Consider the following 17,831-nt stretch of genomic DNA (forward strand, 5'->3'; position numbering starts at 1 on the left):
ATGAGTTTTAGATTGAACTCAAGCTAAATAGGGAAAAAACAAAGCTGCCAAACAAAAAGAAAAAAGATAAGAAGAAAAAGAATAACATGGAGCAAGCTAATTTGTGACTACAGGTTTTAATTATGTATGTTTAATGAGCTGATTTCTTACTGCTTGTATTGTGCATGTGTGTTTGAATGGGTTGATTTATTAGTTCTTATATTTTTAATTATGTATGTTTAAACTATTACAGGTTATTGTTGAATGGGTTGGTTTTGATCATAAGTTGTAAATGTTTAAACTATTTATTAGTTCTGTATCAAGAACAAGTGGTCCACAGCCTTTGAGTGGCTAGATGCCCAGCCCTTGAGGTCAGTTGTGTTTGTTGGGTTTGGGAGTGAGTGTAGACTAAATATAGAGCAAGTGCATGAGATAGCCTATGGTCTAGAGCTCTCTAAGCTACCATTTCTTTGGGCCCTTAGGAAGCCCCTCGAGGCCCACGATGGCTTAGAGATCTTACCGGAAGGATTCGAGGTTCGAACTAGCTGATGTTTTTTTCTCTCCCATCGACTGGCTGATGTTTAAAAAAAAGAAAAACAAATGGCTTAGATCTCTCCCATCGAAGCCCTCGATGGCTTAGATTTCTCCCATCGACTGACTAATGTTTTCCTTTTTAGTTAGCCTTAATATTTCTAGTTTGATTATTTTCTTTTATTTTTCTTATTTAGGCTTAATATTTCCTGTTTGATTAGTTTCTTTTGATTGAGAATAACATGCTCTCGACGGAGCATACCATACACTTACTTTGTTGGACCAAAGACCTACTTAAGAAGATTTTTTCAATCAGAAATTTTGAACTCTACTTTATAATGATGAAACGAGTACTTCAAAAAAAAAAAAAAACAACAAAAGATGAAATCTACTTTATAAAGATTAAATAAGTATTTAAAAAAAAAAGAAAAAAGAAAACAAAAAAGAACAAAAGATGTTGCCACATGGTGGTTTCGTTCCCACTCACACCACCCTACTAACACTTTAAAAAAACTAACTCCTAAACTATTTTATAAATAAAAAAGTTTATATAGAGCAGAGGTTTCGTTCCCACTCTTGTATTTTGAATTATGTATGTTTAAACTATTACAGGTTAATTATTGAATGGACTGGTTTTGTATGTAGTTTTCTTTTTATGGACGCATCAATTGTGAATGCTGCTTGATACAGATGCATCAGTGTTAAAGTTATTACATGTTATGATTTGTTATTACATTTCAAGAATGGAAGTGTATATTATATCCAATTGCTACTCATTTGCATATTCCATGGGATGGTCCTCGTCTAATGAAATGATAAATGGTATAAAGAGGGACTGCAACCCCCTAGAACAGTATATGATCACAATAGTGGGTCCTACCTCTTCATCACCACTCATAATTTCATCAAATGTGGATTACCCCGATGGAGTATAGTTCTCTGTAACGCATTGGATATTATACATCCTTTTTCTAAAGCATCTAATGCCTCCATAGAGTTTCAATATTTTGACCCCAAGTGTCTTTCATATTTTTGTGCACTTTTGACTCTCAAACTTCACTCGTAGTTTATCCATTGGGCTACATAGCATGCAAATCTTGAAATGTTCATTGATTAGTGAATTTATTCTATTCTGCATTTTGCATTTTCTTTTTTTTTTTTGAAAATATCTTTTTGTTTCCAATGCCATGATATGAAACATTTTGCATTTTTATTTTCACTGTTTATAAGTACTATATATTTTGAGAAAAGTTGTCAAAAAAAATATATTGAAAAAGTGAATGCAAAAAAACAAAATCATGGAAACACAAAATCATGCAAACAAAAAATTGTTACAAGAATCAGATAGAGACTACAAATATCACAAAGGTAGACTACACTTCTCTATGGATTTTGTTTGTCTTCATGCATGTCCATACTTCTTTACAAAAAAAGAAACTATGTGCACTTATTCTTCGCAAAAAAAAGAAACAGAAAATAAGTTACATGACTGCCACTGATTTAGGAAACTTCAAAATAATATGCGCTTTATAAAAATTACATGATTGCCACTGATTTTGTAAAACTTCAAGATGATATCTGCCTCATGATATTTTTTTTGATACGGACTATAGGCCGGTTTGGAAACCACAATGCAATTTTATCATATGGTGTTAGTGGTGGACATATGAAAAATGTAACTCTTGCTAATGGGATGAAAACTAGTCTTTTCTCTAATCCAATACAGATACCCAGTTCTTCTTTAACTTTCCAAGAGGTTATCAAACACGAAAACCAGAAACTTCTTAAATTCCCAAGAGATTATCAAACACAGAAACCAGTAACTTCTTAACTTCCCAGGGAGGTTATCAAACACAGAAACCAGGAACTCCTTAAGTTCACATAACTTAAGAACTTTTAATTTACAGTTCTTGAACTTGCTTCCAGTTATCAAATAGGCCCCTAATGTCTCCAGGATAAGGGGGGAAAGAGAGTTCAACTCACAAGAATAATACATCTTACAACGTGCCTTATTCAAGATTTCCATGCTTTTATAGATCTACATGATTTGAACCATTTTTGGGTTTAAAATTTTATGAGTAGAGATAAAAATAGACTATCGTACCATCCTAAGAATTTTCTACACCAAATTGCAAGACAAAGTTTGGAAGTGCACCTTAGTTTGATTTTTTAAAGGCTACAACCTTATCCAAACCACACCCATTCAATGCAGATTTCATCGTAAAGTTTCATAGAATTTTTTTAATCAAAATAGTTGCCTCCAAATTTGTCGTTTTTTATCTTGAAGTAAAAACCAAGAGAGTGCGTATCTTATTTGAGTTTTTGATTCATCTTAAACTTAATAGAATTGATCAAAATGTTATTAAACATTCATCCAATTGATCATAGAACAAAATTGGATCAAACATGATCCAAAAAAAAAAAGATTCAAATCTCATTTCTCTACTTCTAGGAAATCAATAGTACAGTGATACAGGAAAATCAGCAGTGCCATTAACTAAAATCAATATATCTTAGAAAAATACATGGAAAATAAGATACACAATGTAAATAAAATGCCCCAGAAAATTTCCATATTACAAAAAAAAATTAAAGTTGAGCTATAAAAATTGAGATAATTATTAATAATAAAATAAAAATAAAAAAAAAGCGGATTATCACACCATATGCATCCAGACCTATATGCATCAAAACCCCTCATATTATTTAGCAATTTATTATTATTATTTAAAAAATCTCAAAAGCCCTATAACCGAGTAATGATCGGTTTAGATCCATAAGAATGGATATACAAAAGACTTGGACCAAGGCATACCAGACCCTTCAAGAATTTACGCCTGGTTACAAGGCAAACGATTTATCAAAGGCATTTTGAGCGAAAATTAAATTAACAAGGTACTTATGGGTGCCGTGGAATGGTTTTCAACTTACCGTAACACCAGTGTTCATGGTGACGATAAAATCAGGAAAGGTCAATTCCCACTTACTTCATCACTTTTGAGAAAAGATATAAGGCCTCACCAAAGGGTAGGGCTCAAATCCCCACTGACTTTACCACTTTCGAGAGAAGATATAGGATTTTGGCGATAGTATTGCTCAGTCCCATTATGAGGTTTTTTACTTCATTCTCACCAAAAGGGTAGGAGTCCAAAAATCCCCTCTGACTTACCATTTGAGAATGGGTTGGAGCTTGATGATAGTAATCCGATGATTAATGCTCTAACTCCATTCTCACCAAAAGGCTAGGCCCAAAAAATAGTATGAATGATATATTTTTCCTAAAAGCATTCGTACAACCAAAAGGTTAGGCCCAAAAAATAGTATGAATGATATATTTTTCCTAAAAATATTCGTACACATTAGCTCTACATCTCGATGTTTCATTTGGAGGATCCAACATGGAACTTTCAAGGGTAAGATTCGACTTTATAGTAAAGGTCCACTTGGATATGTGAAAACCTTTCACGCTTGGAAGTGGATGGATATATTACTCTTCCTTATTTTCATGCAAGCATGATCACGTGAGAACAAAATAGGACCTTTCACGCTTGGAGTGGATGATATATTACTATTCCCTATTTTCATGCAAGCATAATAACGTGAGAACAAAATAGGATTGTATACCACCAAATCGCATGGCTTGGGAAGTGTCATGAAGTTAAAAGAAATTCATTTTAGCCTTTGAATCTAACCCATGGATATACAACCACCCAATTTAAAATTTGACGAACAGAGTGACTGTGAACTTATAATCTTTTTGTATATTTATAATTTCATGGGCTAAACCAATATTCGTAACATCAAAACTCAACTGTTTATCAAACATGGGTTTGGAAGAGGTTTAATCGACCTAGCCAGTAAATCGGTCAATTCAATCATTCTAACAAAGCAAGCCCCGAGTGGTCTGAAAATTGTTGAAAAAAAAATGATACAAAAAAAAAATCTACTAAAATATGAAAAGGATATAAAGAATGATTAAGACAACAAATATCGAAATGAACTTGAAAATTAATGGAAAAAAATAGATTTGTGGCCAAAGGTATTTTTAAAATTCTACGAAAAGAGATTATAAAAGTGGACATTAATGACAAAAATAATTTTTAATTTTTGCCATAATATAAAAAATATTTAAAAATATATTAAAAACCAAATTTCTTATTTTTAAAAATTTATATACATTTTTTTGTTAAATATTGATCAATCACCCGAACCGTCCAAAACCGAAACCGGCCAATGCCGATTCCGATCTAACTGAGCAATACCGGTTAAATCGGTCGGTTTTTCCAACAATGGGCTAGACAATGTCACTACCGCAACAATGCATTGCTCCCAAAGCATGCAACGGGACCCTACGAAGAACTATCGAACATCAAAGAAACAGGTCCTTCAATTTCTCTCAGACATCCACTGCACATGCATTTAACAGAAAGGATTAGTTTTCACCCAGGGTTGATAGAATCAGCCATTGACGTGGGCGGCAATGTTTCTCTCTCTCTCTCTCCAATTTCTGCCTCAAAAGGCTCTCTTTTTACTGCATAGTAATCTCTCAATTGCCCATGAAGCCATCAGCACTCGCTTCATCCTCAGATGAACAGGTATGGTAAAGTCCTTCGTACAACAGTCAACATCTAATTGAAGCCCGCTTGGAGGTTTTTAATACTACGAGGCTAGGGTCTAGGTGATGACACCAGGATTTAGCTGTACTTGTATTTCTCTATTTTTTTTCATCTTCTATTGTTTTCATGGCGCTTTTACTCCTTTCACTATAGAAATGACTGATCGTTTAATAAAAAAATTAGGGTCTGCGGAACCTCCAAAGGCATGATTGCAACGAGCAACCGCCAAAGAGGTATTTACAAGGCACCCATGTTTTTAATCATCTCGCATGGACCAGCCCAGTCAAATGAAGATTGAAACAATATTTATGGGTCACAAGATGCACTGCATTGGGGTGTCCTTTTCAGTTAATCATATTTTTAAGGTAATCACTGCAGTATACAATGCAGAACATGCGGTGTTTCATTTTCTTCCAGTAACAAGCATTGAAGGTACCAAATTTAGTCACAACAAAAGACACCGTCCACTGTCACGAAACAAAATATTACCAGGCAAAAAAGCCAACAAAAATCGACCAAAATCTACATGGACCACACACCACTGTATTATTATTTATCCAACCAACTCCCAACCTAGCAACTAACCCATCACAAGTATGACGCCATAACGAAATCGAGGGAAAGCAGGAGAAAATACCACTAGCACCATCTTTAAAGCATTCAGCAATCAGCAAATCTGCAACACAAAGAGCATTGAACTCAATTAATTAAAACGCAACAGGACAAAACCAGGAAGAGCTATTTTAGTCGTCTTTTATGATCATTAGTAAAAAGCATTATATCATTTTAATGTGAGCCTATCTCAGCATTCACTAGAGGAAGGGGGAAAGAGAAAAATGAAAAGAAGCCAAAAGGATTTCTTACCCAAGCTCCGAAAGCTTCAAGTGGGCTTCAGCATAGTCAGCAAAGAAGGCATCCTCATCCTGTAAAAATCACATTTCATATCAGACGAACTCCCACACCAGATGAAGACTCCCACAATTTGCTTCAGAGCAGCTAGCAAAACCATAGCATTTGACATATTGAGAAAAGATACCCAATGTCTCCTGGTGAAGATTATCATGGGCCCCAACACCAAGCATTACTATGCAACCACTCGCATTACAATTCAGTGAATTGCAATGAAACAACATACATCACATCCCAGCTGAAAACTCTTCCCAGCAAATTGGGAAGTCACTTCTCTTACTACTAACAGATACTAGAGATAATAAACATAATGCATAGGGTGAGCACATACCGCTGCATACTTCTCCACATACGGGTGGAAAGCAGGATCCTCAATCAGGGCCTTGTCAGATGGCAACTGAAGCAAGCCTTCCTTCTCTCCACTCAAAAGCTCCCTGAACAGTTTGAAACCAACCAATCTTATTCACAAAAACAATTGGTAGGCCAACTGCTTCACATATAAACAATATGGAACCATAACACATGCAATGACCTTAAAAAGTACGTGACTACGAAGCCACTATCTAGTCTCCCATTTAAAGTATACTATTCCCCTCTTGGTTTACCCAAGGGCAAAATTCTTCCTGGAAGACTTATTCCTATCATATCACACCAACATCCATAGGCATCCAAGGAAGAGAGAAAATTGCATACACTAATAACGATAAAACCGAACAAGAGGCTTCACAAACAAAACTTCCTTCAGGAACATAAAGAACACCACCCCTATTACCAAACACCGCACATTTTTTACAGCATGAAGGTTACAAATTTTGGTTTATGAGCATGTTTAAAATATTCTCATTTAAATACCAGATGTCCTTATGGTCAACATGATAGTATGATCAACTTTTATTTTATGCATTCTCGGATCAGGTTTTTTTTGGTCATTAATCAGAATTGATATACAAGAATGCAGAAACCTCATTATTATGAAATTAAACCTCAGTGTATTCTACAAAAGCTAGAGCAATAATTTAGTCACAGTCTATGCATTCCGGTTTCCCCCTATACCTTTTAACTATTAAAATGAAGCTTCAAGTCTAAATCCCACACAAGAAAATTAACCAACCAGCCCAGCAGGTGTTTAGGAGCACATGGACTGGCCTGTTCAAGTGATTAATTGAAGCCTAAGGTCCATTAACCAGTCAAGTTTTTTCATACACAGTATGTATGTGCATGTATATGTCTTGTAACCATAACCACATTCAGCACACAATGATCCCATGTTTAAACAATATGCAATAACATAAAGTGTTTACTTGAAGTAGGAGTTATCAAAGATGAGAGGGTTGGAAGTCCAAGCTCCCTCAAATCCTGAACGCTCCTTGTGGCACCTTCCCTGTACAAAAGAGTGACGTGTCATATTTTTCTTCGATCAGTAGGCATGCTTCGTATAGAATCTCAATAACCAAAGCTCCAGCAGAGCAAAAGTAATTGAGTTAGCTTTTGTGTTTGGAAACAAATTCATGGGATTTCATGATTTGATTTTTTTCTTAAATGGATGAAATATAAAGTTACAGACACACTATGGTGCTATCAATTATTGGTGGCGAATAAAATATTTTATTTTGTTACTTAAGAAATCAGAAAATAGTAAGCTCTGCAAGTTTATTTTGCAGGACAGAAGAAGCCACATGGCTCTCTCTAATTATTTACGCTTTACAGAGGAATTTCATTGTATCTTCCATCAAGTGTGCCCGCAAAATGTGCCAGTTGTAAAAGATAGGATCCAAGAAGGCAAACTTTCACGTTCCAAGCAAAGTGAGGAGTAGTCCTCATAGTAGTGCCCAATGGTTTTCATAAAAAAAATGTGATTCATAAACCAACCATACCAGGGTGTGTGCACCAGATAGAGCAACAATGTCCTTGTCAGTAAGGCCCATTTGCTTGATGAAGACTTGTCTCAGATGGTCAGGACCTGCCAAAAGGACCTAAATCGTCAGGCACCTTGAAATATTTAGAGGGCATCATTCATGAAAACGTCATTCTTGCTATCATGAAAGGAGACTTTAAAGTCAAACCTTTCGTGGCATCAGGGAGGCGGCCTTCAACTGGTGGCTCGGTCTTATCCTATTAAGTAGGAACACGACATAGCAGCCAAATGTCAGTGAGTGACTAGAAACAGATTCTATGACCAAGATGATGCAAGTATCCTTGACATGGCCAGATACAAAATATCAGCACTTTAAGACTAATAAACATACAGTTATCAAAAGTAATAACCCTTCAAGGATAATATCCATCCATTCAAGTTCCTATGATTCTACAAATACAAAGGTACAATCATCATTCAAAAGTAGAAAATGAACATTATCTTTAATGTATCACAGACAATCTTAAATAAATGAAAGTCAATATGGAGCCACATATGTTGGTCCTCTATAGCCCACACATAGCATTGGTGGTCCCAATATTTAAATGCAAAGGTACAGATCACTCAATCATTACCACATGTACATTTTGAAATACAAATCTATCTAAGTGGCAGTGCTGGTAACCATTGACTATACACAAAATTTAATGCATAAGGCACCAATTTTATAGTTGGATCTACATTAGGAGGATTCTTCGGTTTAGCCATACCCTCTCAAACAAGTATGACAACACAGGTTCTTTGGATGGATTCTTCTTCTTGTTTACTGACCACTGACTACATCATCGATATACATCGTTCTTGATTTAAGAAGACACGTATGAACTCAACCAAGATATTTACTGATCATTAAATAGAACATGGATATTGTTATCCTTTAACAGCATAGCCCTACAGCCGACTCATCATGGGAAAATTTCGTACAGAACCTTAATTCCCCATCTTATTTCATGGTAAACTCTCCTTCCATTTTTTTTCAAACAGCATAAAAAAATCCCTAAGGATTTTACCGTACCCCTTTATCTCTTATCTCCCTCATTTATTCATTTTTTACCATAAAAATTAGCCCCAACAAACCCTTTTATATCATTTTAACCCAATGTGAGAGAGAGGTAAGGAGCCCTCAACATAGAATTGAGGGGCTGAAAAGGCAAAAAATATAATAAAAAAATATTTTTGAAGCGTTTTTGGGTTAAAAGATATAATGGGGTTGGAGATATAATGGGGTGGGTTAAAAAATTTTTAAGGTTAAAAAGGTTTTTGAAACGTTTTGGGGTTGAAATGATATAGAAAAGTTTGTTGGGGCTTAATTTTTATGGTCAAAAGTGAATAATGAGGGAGATAAGAGATGAGGGGGTACGGTGAAATCCTAAGGGATTTTTTTATGCCGCTTGAAAGAAAAATGAAAAGAAGGTCTACCATGAAATAAGACAGGGAATTAGGGTTCCATACGAAATTTTCCCTAAAAGTATTTCTACCATTCAGTTTTCATACATACATATTCTAATCCTGTGCTGGTGAAAATATTGATTATGTTAACTGTAAGTATTAAGCAACACAAGTGTAACATTCATAGCTAGATAAATTTCCTATACCCCATACAAAAATGTCATAAAAAACAGGTTAATTCACAGCCCAATTTCATGAAACTTCCAATCATAACACTATGCATACACATCTGACAATGTGCATCAAAGCCCATCAACCATAACATAAAAAAATATGCACACGGATGTAGTTGTAGGATGGCAGAAGAGGAATGTTTTTTCCCCAAGGATGTCAAGAGGGCGGTTGTCCATATTTAGAGAGGAAGAACTTGTTATCACATATAAAATAAAAATTATTACCTGTCTTCCTGGATGGAAAGGAATCTCCGGTCCTCCTGTAACTTCCACAGCAACAATTCCAGCAAGCTACAACAAAAATTCGACATTTAGTTCAGATATAAAACAATTAACTAACTTATGATATGAATAAAGAAAATTATGCATAGGATAATAAGCAAAGAGATGCCAAAAAAGAAAATTATGCATAGGATAATAAGCAAAGAGATGCCAAAGAATCTTGAACCTGATAGAAATCAGCATAAGTCAATATCAGAAATTGCTCCTTAATAGGCTCCAATAGCCTAACAGCAATATCAAGCCCAGCATTAGCACCATGGGCAAGTTCTTCTGGGTACTTCATTGTCCCAAAGGGACCCCCAGTTTTAGTACAGACATCAAAAGTTCCTGCAGAATGCCAACTGCAACAAAGAGTTTCCCATCAGAGTCGACAAAATTCAAATCCAACGGAGTTCAATAATAAAGAAAAGCTCGATAAATTAAATGAAAAAGTTTTTCCCAAAATCATAAGGAATCTCCTAATGTAACTGAATATTATATTGAAATGCTGGCCTACGAAAAATAGCCTCACAGTCTCTTAAGTTTTTGATCGCAGTAGTTTTTCATCGCATTAAATAGCCTCTTATATCTTTATTATGCACACTACTAAGGCACAAAACCTTATGTACATCCCTAGAATGCATCAGACTTAACACTTCCCACATCCAAAGCCGTTTTCAAGGCCAGTAAGAGGTCCAAAAAAGTTCCATTTCAGTCTCACCAATGCCAAAGAAAGAAAACAAATGATTTGAGGCTCCAAAAATGCTCTGAATCTACTGCCTCCAAATCAAACATGCACGGTCCATTGGAACAGGTAATGGCACTCAGTGATATGAAGCTCAAATTCATATTCAGGGATCATGATTTGGAGCAATTTGCAACTCTTTTGCACACCTTGTTTTAGGGGGGCCTGGGGTGGAGAAGCATTAAGTCTAATACTCTGCATTTTGTTATTTCCAATCCAATACAACTTCCATACACAATAACTGATGTGAACAGCATACAAGATCCAATGTAGAAAAGTAGTCATACAGGCAATGCTTTTGTTGATCAAATCTTCGAGTGAGGAATACTTACGCAGTACGGACCATCAACGGTGCACAGTTCTTCTCCGCAATGAAGCCCCTGAGCTTTCTCTTACATTTCTCAACAGCCTTCTGATATTCCTCACAGACTTCCGGGTAGCACTTGCACTTGCTCATGATGTTACCTGTGAATGTTCAACATGAAAAAAAAAATGCTAGAATCAACATTTAAAAGAAAAACTAATAAAAATTCCGATTAGACAGGAACATATTAGCTGGATTAAAAAAAAAAATGCATCATTAAAAAAGCTAATATGCCAAAAAAAAAAAAAAGAAGAAAAAAAGCACGTAAACAAGAAAAGTAGATGAAAATTCTCAACATGAAAGCACCAGAAAGGATATTTTAGAGAACTCCAAAAAATAAGAAAATTCCACAATAGATCAGCATTCATAATAAAATTATGACACAATTATATTCATTGACAAGAGCTTCAAACTGAAACTCAAAAGAAGATAAAAGTGTGTATACATACATACATGCATACATATATATAGCGAGAGAGAGAGAGAGAGAGAGAGAGAATTAAAGGAGCTCCAAACTGACGCTCACAAAGAAGATTAATGGCAATCAAGCAATAAACAACCAAAAGATGCTCCAGCAATCTAAAGCTCATAGAGCAGATAAATATCAAACTAAATCCATCAAACCCGAAGAAAAATGAAAAAGACAGAATTAAGGATGGAAAAACCAAGCAACATTAACTAGCGGGATAGCAGCGGAATTGGAACGTCTTAGCATCAGATGCCAAAAACATCACTGAAACAAAGAAAATCCATCAAACTAAGAAGTAACACTATAAAAGAGAGATCATCAACTCATATTCCCTAAAATAAGCCCTCTAAACATGAAAAGTGCAACTGAAATAACAGAGCAAAAAGCAATCAACCCTCAAATCGAAGTACTGGAAAGGAATGGCCAGATCAAACCCATCTGTGAACAAATACATGTACATAGAGAGAGACACACACACAAAATTAAAGGAGCTCCAAACTGCAGCTCACAAAGAAGATTAATGGCAATCAAGCACAATAAACAACCAAAAGATGCTACAGCAATCTAGAGCTCATAGAGCAGATAAATATCAAACTAAATCCGTCAAACCCGTAAAACAAAGAAAAAAGAAAAAGACACAATTAAGGATGGAAAAACCAAGCAAAATTCACTGGCTGATAGCAGCTGAATTGGAACGTCCTAGCATAAAATGCCAAAAACATCACTGAAACAAAGAGATAGATAAAAATCGCAATCTGAAAATGAAGAGTATATTACTCAGTAAAGAATAAGCTGATCAATCTATGCAACCAGAGAGCGAGAGCTTTTCTCTGGAAGGATTTCCACTCGACAAGAGCTTTATGATGGTTATTCCAAGAGAAATAGAGAAAGAGAGAGATGGTGAAAAACACAAAGGCATATTTAATGGACTTCCTGGTTCCATTGACTAGAGCCTCAATAGACTCGCTCAACTCAGAGCTCCGCTCCTCTGCAAAAGAATTAGAGAGAAGGCATATTTGATGGACTTCCTGGTTTCACTGGCCTCAACAGAATCGTTCAACTCAGACCCCTCGTCTACAGAGGAATTAGAGAGAAAGCGATCAAGGAATCAGAGAAAGAGCGATCAAACATGAACTGAAAATATTGTACAACACGGCATCTCAGCTCTATCGATCCACTCACTGAAAGACTCGATCAACTCAGGGCTTCGCTCTCTTTAACCAAGATAGATAATGGATAGACGGATGAGAGCGAGAGAGAGAAAATCTGAAATGAAAATACTAACAAGCGCTTTATACCCGAAGAAACCCTAATCCCATGACCTTTAAGCATCAAAGGGAAGCTCACCTAAAAGTTTTCGCCTGTTGTTTTCTTGCAGGAGTGGAAAGAGAGCGATGAACCCTAAATCTCAAAGGCACGAGCAGAGCACACTCCCCTGCCCACCCAATGGCTATATAACATACACTCTTCGAGAAGGAGAACATTCCAGACGGCGTGCCACAACCGTTCGTTCCAGGCAACGTGCAGCCGAGGTTGTCTCTCAATTCAACGGTCCAGATCATTCAAACCGGCCCGCCCATCGTGATAAGCTCCTCGTGCTCTTTTGGAAACGATGAAACCTCCCAAAAAAAAGAGAAAGGGCGTGGTTTGTTTAGAACTATCAAATTAGAGCCTACTTTTAAATAGTATCGAAAGATATAGTTTTAATATTGAAAATATTTGTGACATTTTTAAAATATATTTTGATATTTATTTATAAATTTTAAAGTTTCAAAAATAGTATAGATCAATAGATCTATGAAAATTTGAAAGTCTTAAAAATTGACGGTCCAAAAATGCATTACAAAATACACAATTTTTAAAATTTGAAATCCATTTTTTCTCATGTCCATGCATTGATATCGATACGATGAATTGGAGAATATTTGGGCATAAAAACAACATCTTCTAAAAAAAACTTTTTGAAATAAGCTCAAATTTGATTGAGCCTTGGCTCTATATAAACTTTTCCCAAAAAGGAAAAGAAATTACAAAAAAAAAAAAACATCGACATGCAGCATAACCCTCCATTACCTCTTTTGTAATGCCAAAAATGCCCTTAACCACCCCATAAGAGAAACAGGGTTAGTGACCGTCCCGTCACTTGAGGATAAAAGCGTTGTACTACGGCCGCAGTTGCATTGTGTGGGCCTTGGGGTACACCAGTGTTCGTGTCAATTTAAGATTGGCCGAAGTTTTTTACTTTCTGTGGTCTATATTCACCTACGGCCTCGCGTGGTCCCCACTCTGGCGGTCTTGGGCTGCGCCAAACGGAGGAGGAAAAAGAAAACACCAAATGATATTATGCTCCCGCTTGATTGTGTTGTTCTTATACTCCCTTGGTAAAAGCCCATTAAGGATTAAGTTTAGGAATTCGGGGACGCAAGCCATGTATTGCCCTCAATAAAAATTCCTAATTGAACCGTTTATGCACTTGAAATAAATAATGTCTCAATATTATATAGAGATCTTTCAATTTTTAAAGAGTAAAATCTGTGTTAGAAAAAATAAAAATTTAAATTTTTTCTTTTGATTATAATCATTTAGTGATTTTTTGGTGGTTCACAAAATTTAATATTCAAAAAATACTTTGAAGCAGGTCTTCTTAATATTATGCTCCTACCGGAATATTATATACACGCTTAAAAAAATATATCTTACAAATCAATTTCTTTTTTTTTCTTTTGAATCTTTTATATTTTTTTAAGAACTCGAAGTTGGACATCCAACTTGGGGCGAGCCTGAGTTACTTAGGCTAGTCACTCGCCTGATGAGTTGAACACTATAAGTGGATTAAGTTTGGTTTCTGATTGGGGTTGGGTAAAATAACCATTGAGGTATGGGCTAGGTAGTGGATTATGAAAACAAATCATGTATAATTTCAATCATGGCAATTAACGATCAACTTTTTGTTGCGCAAATGCTCTAGGAGGTTGTCCACATTGAATAAGACCATTCTTTACATCTAAAACTGATCCAAATCACCAATTTAGTAGCCCGACACAGATATGTGGGTGACGATCTGCCCTACCAATCCGAATTTTGATATGTTAGTCCTATCACCCCATCAATTCCTAACTTTGAGGCAAACCCTCTCTCATTTGTGCAGGTCCCTAATTCCTAGTCTTTTTGCCTGGCCATGAGTGGGTTTCTCTCTAAAACGATGTTAGATTGATAGGTGTTCGTTAGACTGAAGAACTTCCTCTACCCTGATATGAAGAAGGGTACGAAGAGAGAGAAATGCTATAAAGTTATATAAGAAACCTTCTCAAAGAATGTCACTAGCTTTCTTTTTTTTTTTCTTTTTAAGGTGACCACAGATATATGTAAAAAGTTTATGTAAGTGTGAAGCTCTAAACAATCAAATTAGAGCACACCTCAAATTTTTCACTAGAAGAAAGCTCAAATATCCTCAAATTGATCATCTGGACTTCAAGATGCATAGACATGAAAAAAAATGGATTTGAAGTTACAGAAATAGTACATCTTGTAATGCATATTTGGATCGTTAATTTTCAAGATTTTCATAGATCTGCTCTATCGACACTATTTTTAAAGCTTTAAATTTTATAATTAGAGATGAAAATATATTTTAAGGTTATCACAAAGATTTACAACATTGAAATTATACTTCTTGGTACTATTTGAAGGTGTGTTTTACTTTGATTATTTAAAGCTTCAACGCTATACAAACCGCACCATTTTTATATATATTAAACCGTCCAACTGGGGCACCAGTCTATGCTCTAGGTGCACCAGGCACATGCATCAGATCAAGAAATGGGTCATCCTGCCATTTTAGTTGATAACTTTTTTTTTTTCTCTTTTTGGGTAAATTTTAGTAAGAGAATTAAGGGGGGGGGGTTGGATATTTGTCGCATTTATTTAAAGGATGGAGTAGGCTTAGGCTTTATGAAAACAAAATAAAGCCTTCAATCAAATCCTCATCGGAAAGCTTTTTTTGGTAATGAAAATCTTCATGATAACTTTAAAATCAATTTCCAACTCCGACAATAAATTTTAAAACTCAAAAAATATACAAGTCTTGCAGATATTTGAATGCTTATTTTTTAGGTTGAAATGGATAATCTAGATATTTTATTACAATATACACTATCTTTAAATGTTAAAATTTTAATTTATTTTCACAACTATAATATTGAAGCTAAGATGATCGATGTAAAAGTTTTTCAATACTTAAATTACTATTTTCAAGGAGTTTTAAAATGAGCCTTTATTTATTTTGATAGAGCTGCAGTCTTATAAAACTATTTTCCTTATTTCAAAAAAGGCTTTTATAGAGTGGGAATCTTTAGCACTTCACACGCCAGTCAATGCGTGCCAGCCTCCATTTCACCCAATTTCTTATGTTTTTTTAGTAAATACTAGATGGTCCATAACGACGGCCAAAAATAAAATGGTCAATAACAAAGGCCAAATATAACGCTCATGTAGAAACAAAAGTTTGTCCATTTATGACTTTCTTTCTTCTACGTGTGAACGGGGTTCCCTATCAAATGATTCCGTTTGAATAGGCGGTAGGGACTGGGGCCCCTACGTGTTGGCCACGTGGCCAGGTTTAGTTGGTTTATACGTACTTTGTATTGGAAAGTGGATAGTGTTCCTCAACGCCACGCACATATAAATCGGTAGTTTAAAAGACGGACTAGTGCCACTCAAAAATCCCGATTCAAGAATCGGTATTTCATATTCGAAAACGATTGAATCGATCGGATTTATTTTTAAAAAAATTTAAAAGAATTAGTAAAAATTATTATAAATAATTTTTTTAGAAATCAAATAAAAAATATGAGTATTGTATTAATAACTTTCATTTTTTGTATAAAATGATTATTTTTTTTTAAAAAAATCTATTTTATATGATAAAAAAGAAAAAGAAAAAATTTCATACGGAACCCTAATTCCCCATCTTATTTCATGTTAGATCCTCATTTCATTTTCCTTTCAAACAGCATAAGGAAATCTTTCAAAATTTCACCATACCCGCTCATCTTTTATCTCCCTCGTTTATTCACTTTTAACTATAAAAATTAGCTCCAACAAATCGTTTTATTTCATCTCAATGTAAAAGTTTTTTTAACCCTATTTTGCACTCTTTCAACCCCATCTCTCTCATCGTTTTTCCCATGTTTTCATTTTGACTGTGGTGATCTCTCTTTACTACGGCAAGGGCTCTCTCTCTCCATTCACCACAGTGGTAGAGTCTGCTCACCTCTCACCTTCTCATGGTAAGTTTCTCTCTCTAAATTTTACAGAGGGGACTTTAGATGGAGAGACCCAAATACTCTACTATTTTGTATCAGCTGTAATGGCAGAGTTCCCTCTGAAAAGTTTAAAAAGAATGTGGAGAAATGATGGTTAGGGCCTATGGGATTTACCCAAGAGCTTCATTTTTCAACTGTCTGTCTTCCCAATGCTTGTAGGTATTTCCATGGAATTCCTAATACAAAGCATCCTATTTTTTTCTTTTTTGATGGAAATTGTGTCTCTGATTATGGAAATGGTGTTTTAATCAGAAAACAATTGGATTTTAAGGATTTAAAATTGTGGGGTTTTAAGGTGGTTTGAGTTGGGTTCTAAACCAAAAAATGGTGACTTTTTCAATAATGATTGATTTCTAAACTTTTATAGGCATTTCCCACACTCATTGATTCAGAACAGTCTATTTTTCTTCCTAAGAACTGTATTTTTGCCTAAAACAAATGGGATTTTAATATGATATTGTGTTTTTTTGTTGAATGGAACTAGGTTCATAAACAAATTTTATGGTTTTTTATGACATTGATGATTTTGGTCATTATATGGTATTGTTTTATCAGAATTTATTTGCTCTTTAAAATACATATCGGGTTTGTCATAACGAAATTTGGGATTCTTAACTAGTGATCTTCTAGTAAAAATTTAGTGCAATCTCAAAATAAGTATTGGGCTTCTTTGTTTGATTTCTTAAAAATAGATGTGGGTCTTTTTCCATCAAATTTCCATTGGGTCTTGTTGCTCTTGTCACAACTCACAAGTTTGTTCAATCATAGTTGAGCCAGTTTTCTTTTTATTTTTTGTTTATTAATTATTTATTATTTATCTTCTTCTTCTAATAGTGGGTTTTCGTAATATTGAGTTGATAGTCAACTAGACTATGTGAATCAATTCTCGGGGCTTCTCGTCAATATTTTAAAAAAATCTGAATAAGAGTGTGGCATTTCAATACAATTGATATTTTTTCAAAACAAGTGATCCAACAAAAAATTATATTTCAGAACAAATAACAGTTTCTTCATTAGAATTATGGCTTTCTACTCTTGGTGTTGCATGTTTGACTACATTGATAAACTAAGACATGGGAATACTGATGTTATCATC

The 17,831-nt window shown here is 34.9% G+C and overlaps 1 protein-coding gene across 4 annotated transcripts; it reads right to left on the minus strand.

Annotated features, from left to right (window-relative positions):
- Positions 1-5,506: 5,506 nt before the first annotated feature.
- On the minus strand, positions 5,507-12,850 carry LOC18423687 (L-ascorbate peroxidase 2, cytosolic). Of its 4 annotated transcripts, none has more exons than XM_006828285.4 (10): positions 12,759-12,850; positions 10,911-11,043; positions 10,021-10,195; positions 9,798-9,863; positions 8,099-8,147; positions 7,910-7,995; positions 7,337-7,416; positions 6,367-6,469; positions 5,991-6,049; positions 5,507-5,802 (listed from the first exon to the last, which is right to left on the minus strand). In XM_006828285.4, the coding sequence occupies exons 2-10, from the start codon at positions 11,033-11,035 to the stop codon at positions 5,787-5,789; spliced, it is 759 nt and encodes a 252-aa protein (XP_006828348.1). In that variant the 5' UTR covers positions 11,036-11,043; positions 12,759-12,850; the 3' UTR covers positions 5,507-5,786. The 4 variants fall into 4 exon arrangements, 3 of the variants coding, with proteins under 3 accessions (XP_006828348.1, XP_020529970.1, XP_088729631.1); XM_020674311.2 differs by having other exon boundaries at positions 12,189-12,850; XR_016060511.1 differs by lacking the exon at positions 7,337-7,416 and having other exon boundaries at positions 12,189-12,850.
- Positions 12,851-17,831: the final 4,981 nt, after the last annotated feature.

Source organism: Amborella trichopoda, chromosome 8 (genome assembly GCF_054954075.1).
Source record: "Amborella trichopoda isolate Santa Cruz 75 chromosome 8, AtrichopodaSantaCruz75HAP2 v2.0, whole genome shotgun sequence".
Taxonomy (NCBI): domain Eukaryota; kingdom Viridiplantae; phylum Streptophyta; class Magnoliopsida; order Amborellales; family Amborellaceae; genus Amborella; species Amborella trichopoda.

Excerpts from the sequence above, each read along its gene's own strand:
- LOC18423687 (XM_006828285.4), bottom strand. The coding sequence starts at position 11,035 with ATGAGCAAGTGCAAGTGCTACCCGGAAGTCTGTGAGGAATATCAGAAG. Across the intron at positions 8,148-9,797 it reads CTTTCCATCCAGGAAGACAG|GATAAGACCGAGCCACCAGT; the intron begins GTAATAATTTTT and ends CCTACTTAATAG. Across the intron at positions 6,470-7,336 it reads TTTGATAACTCCTACTTCAA|GGAGCTTTTGAGTGGAGAGA; the intron begins GTAAACACTTTA and ends CAAACTGTTCAG.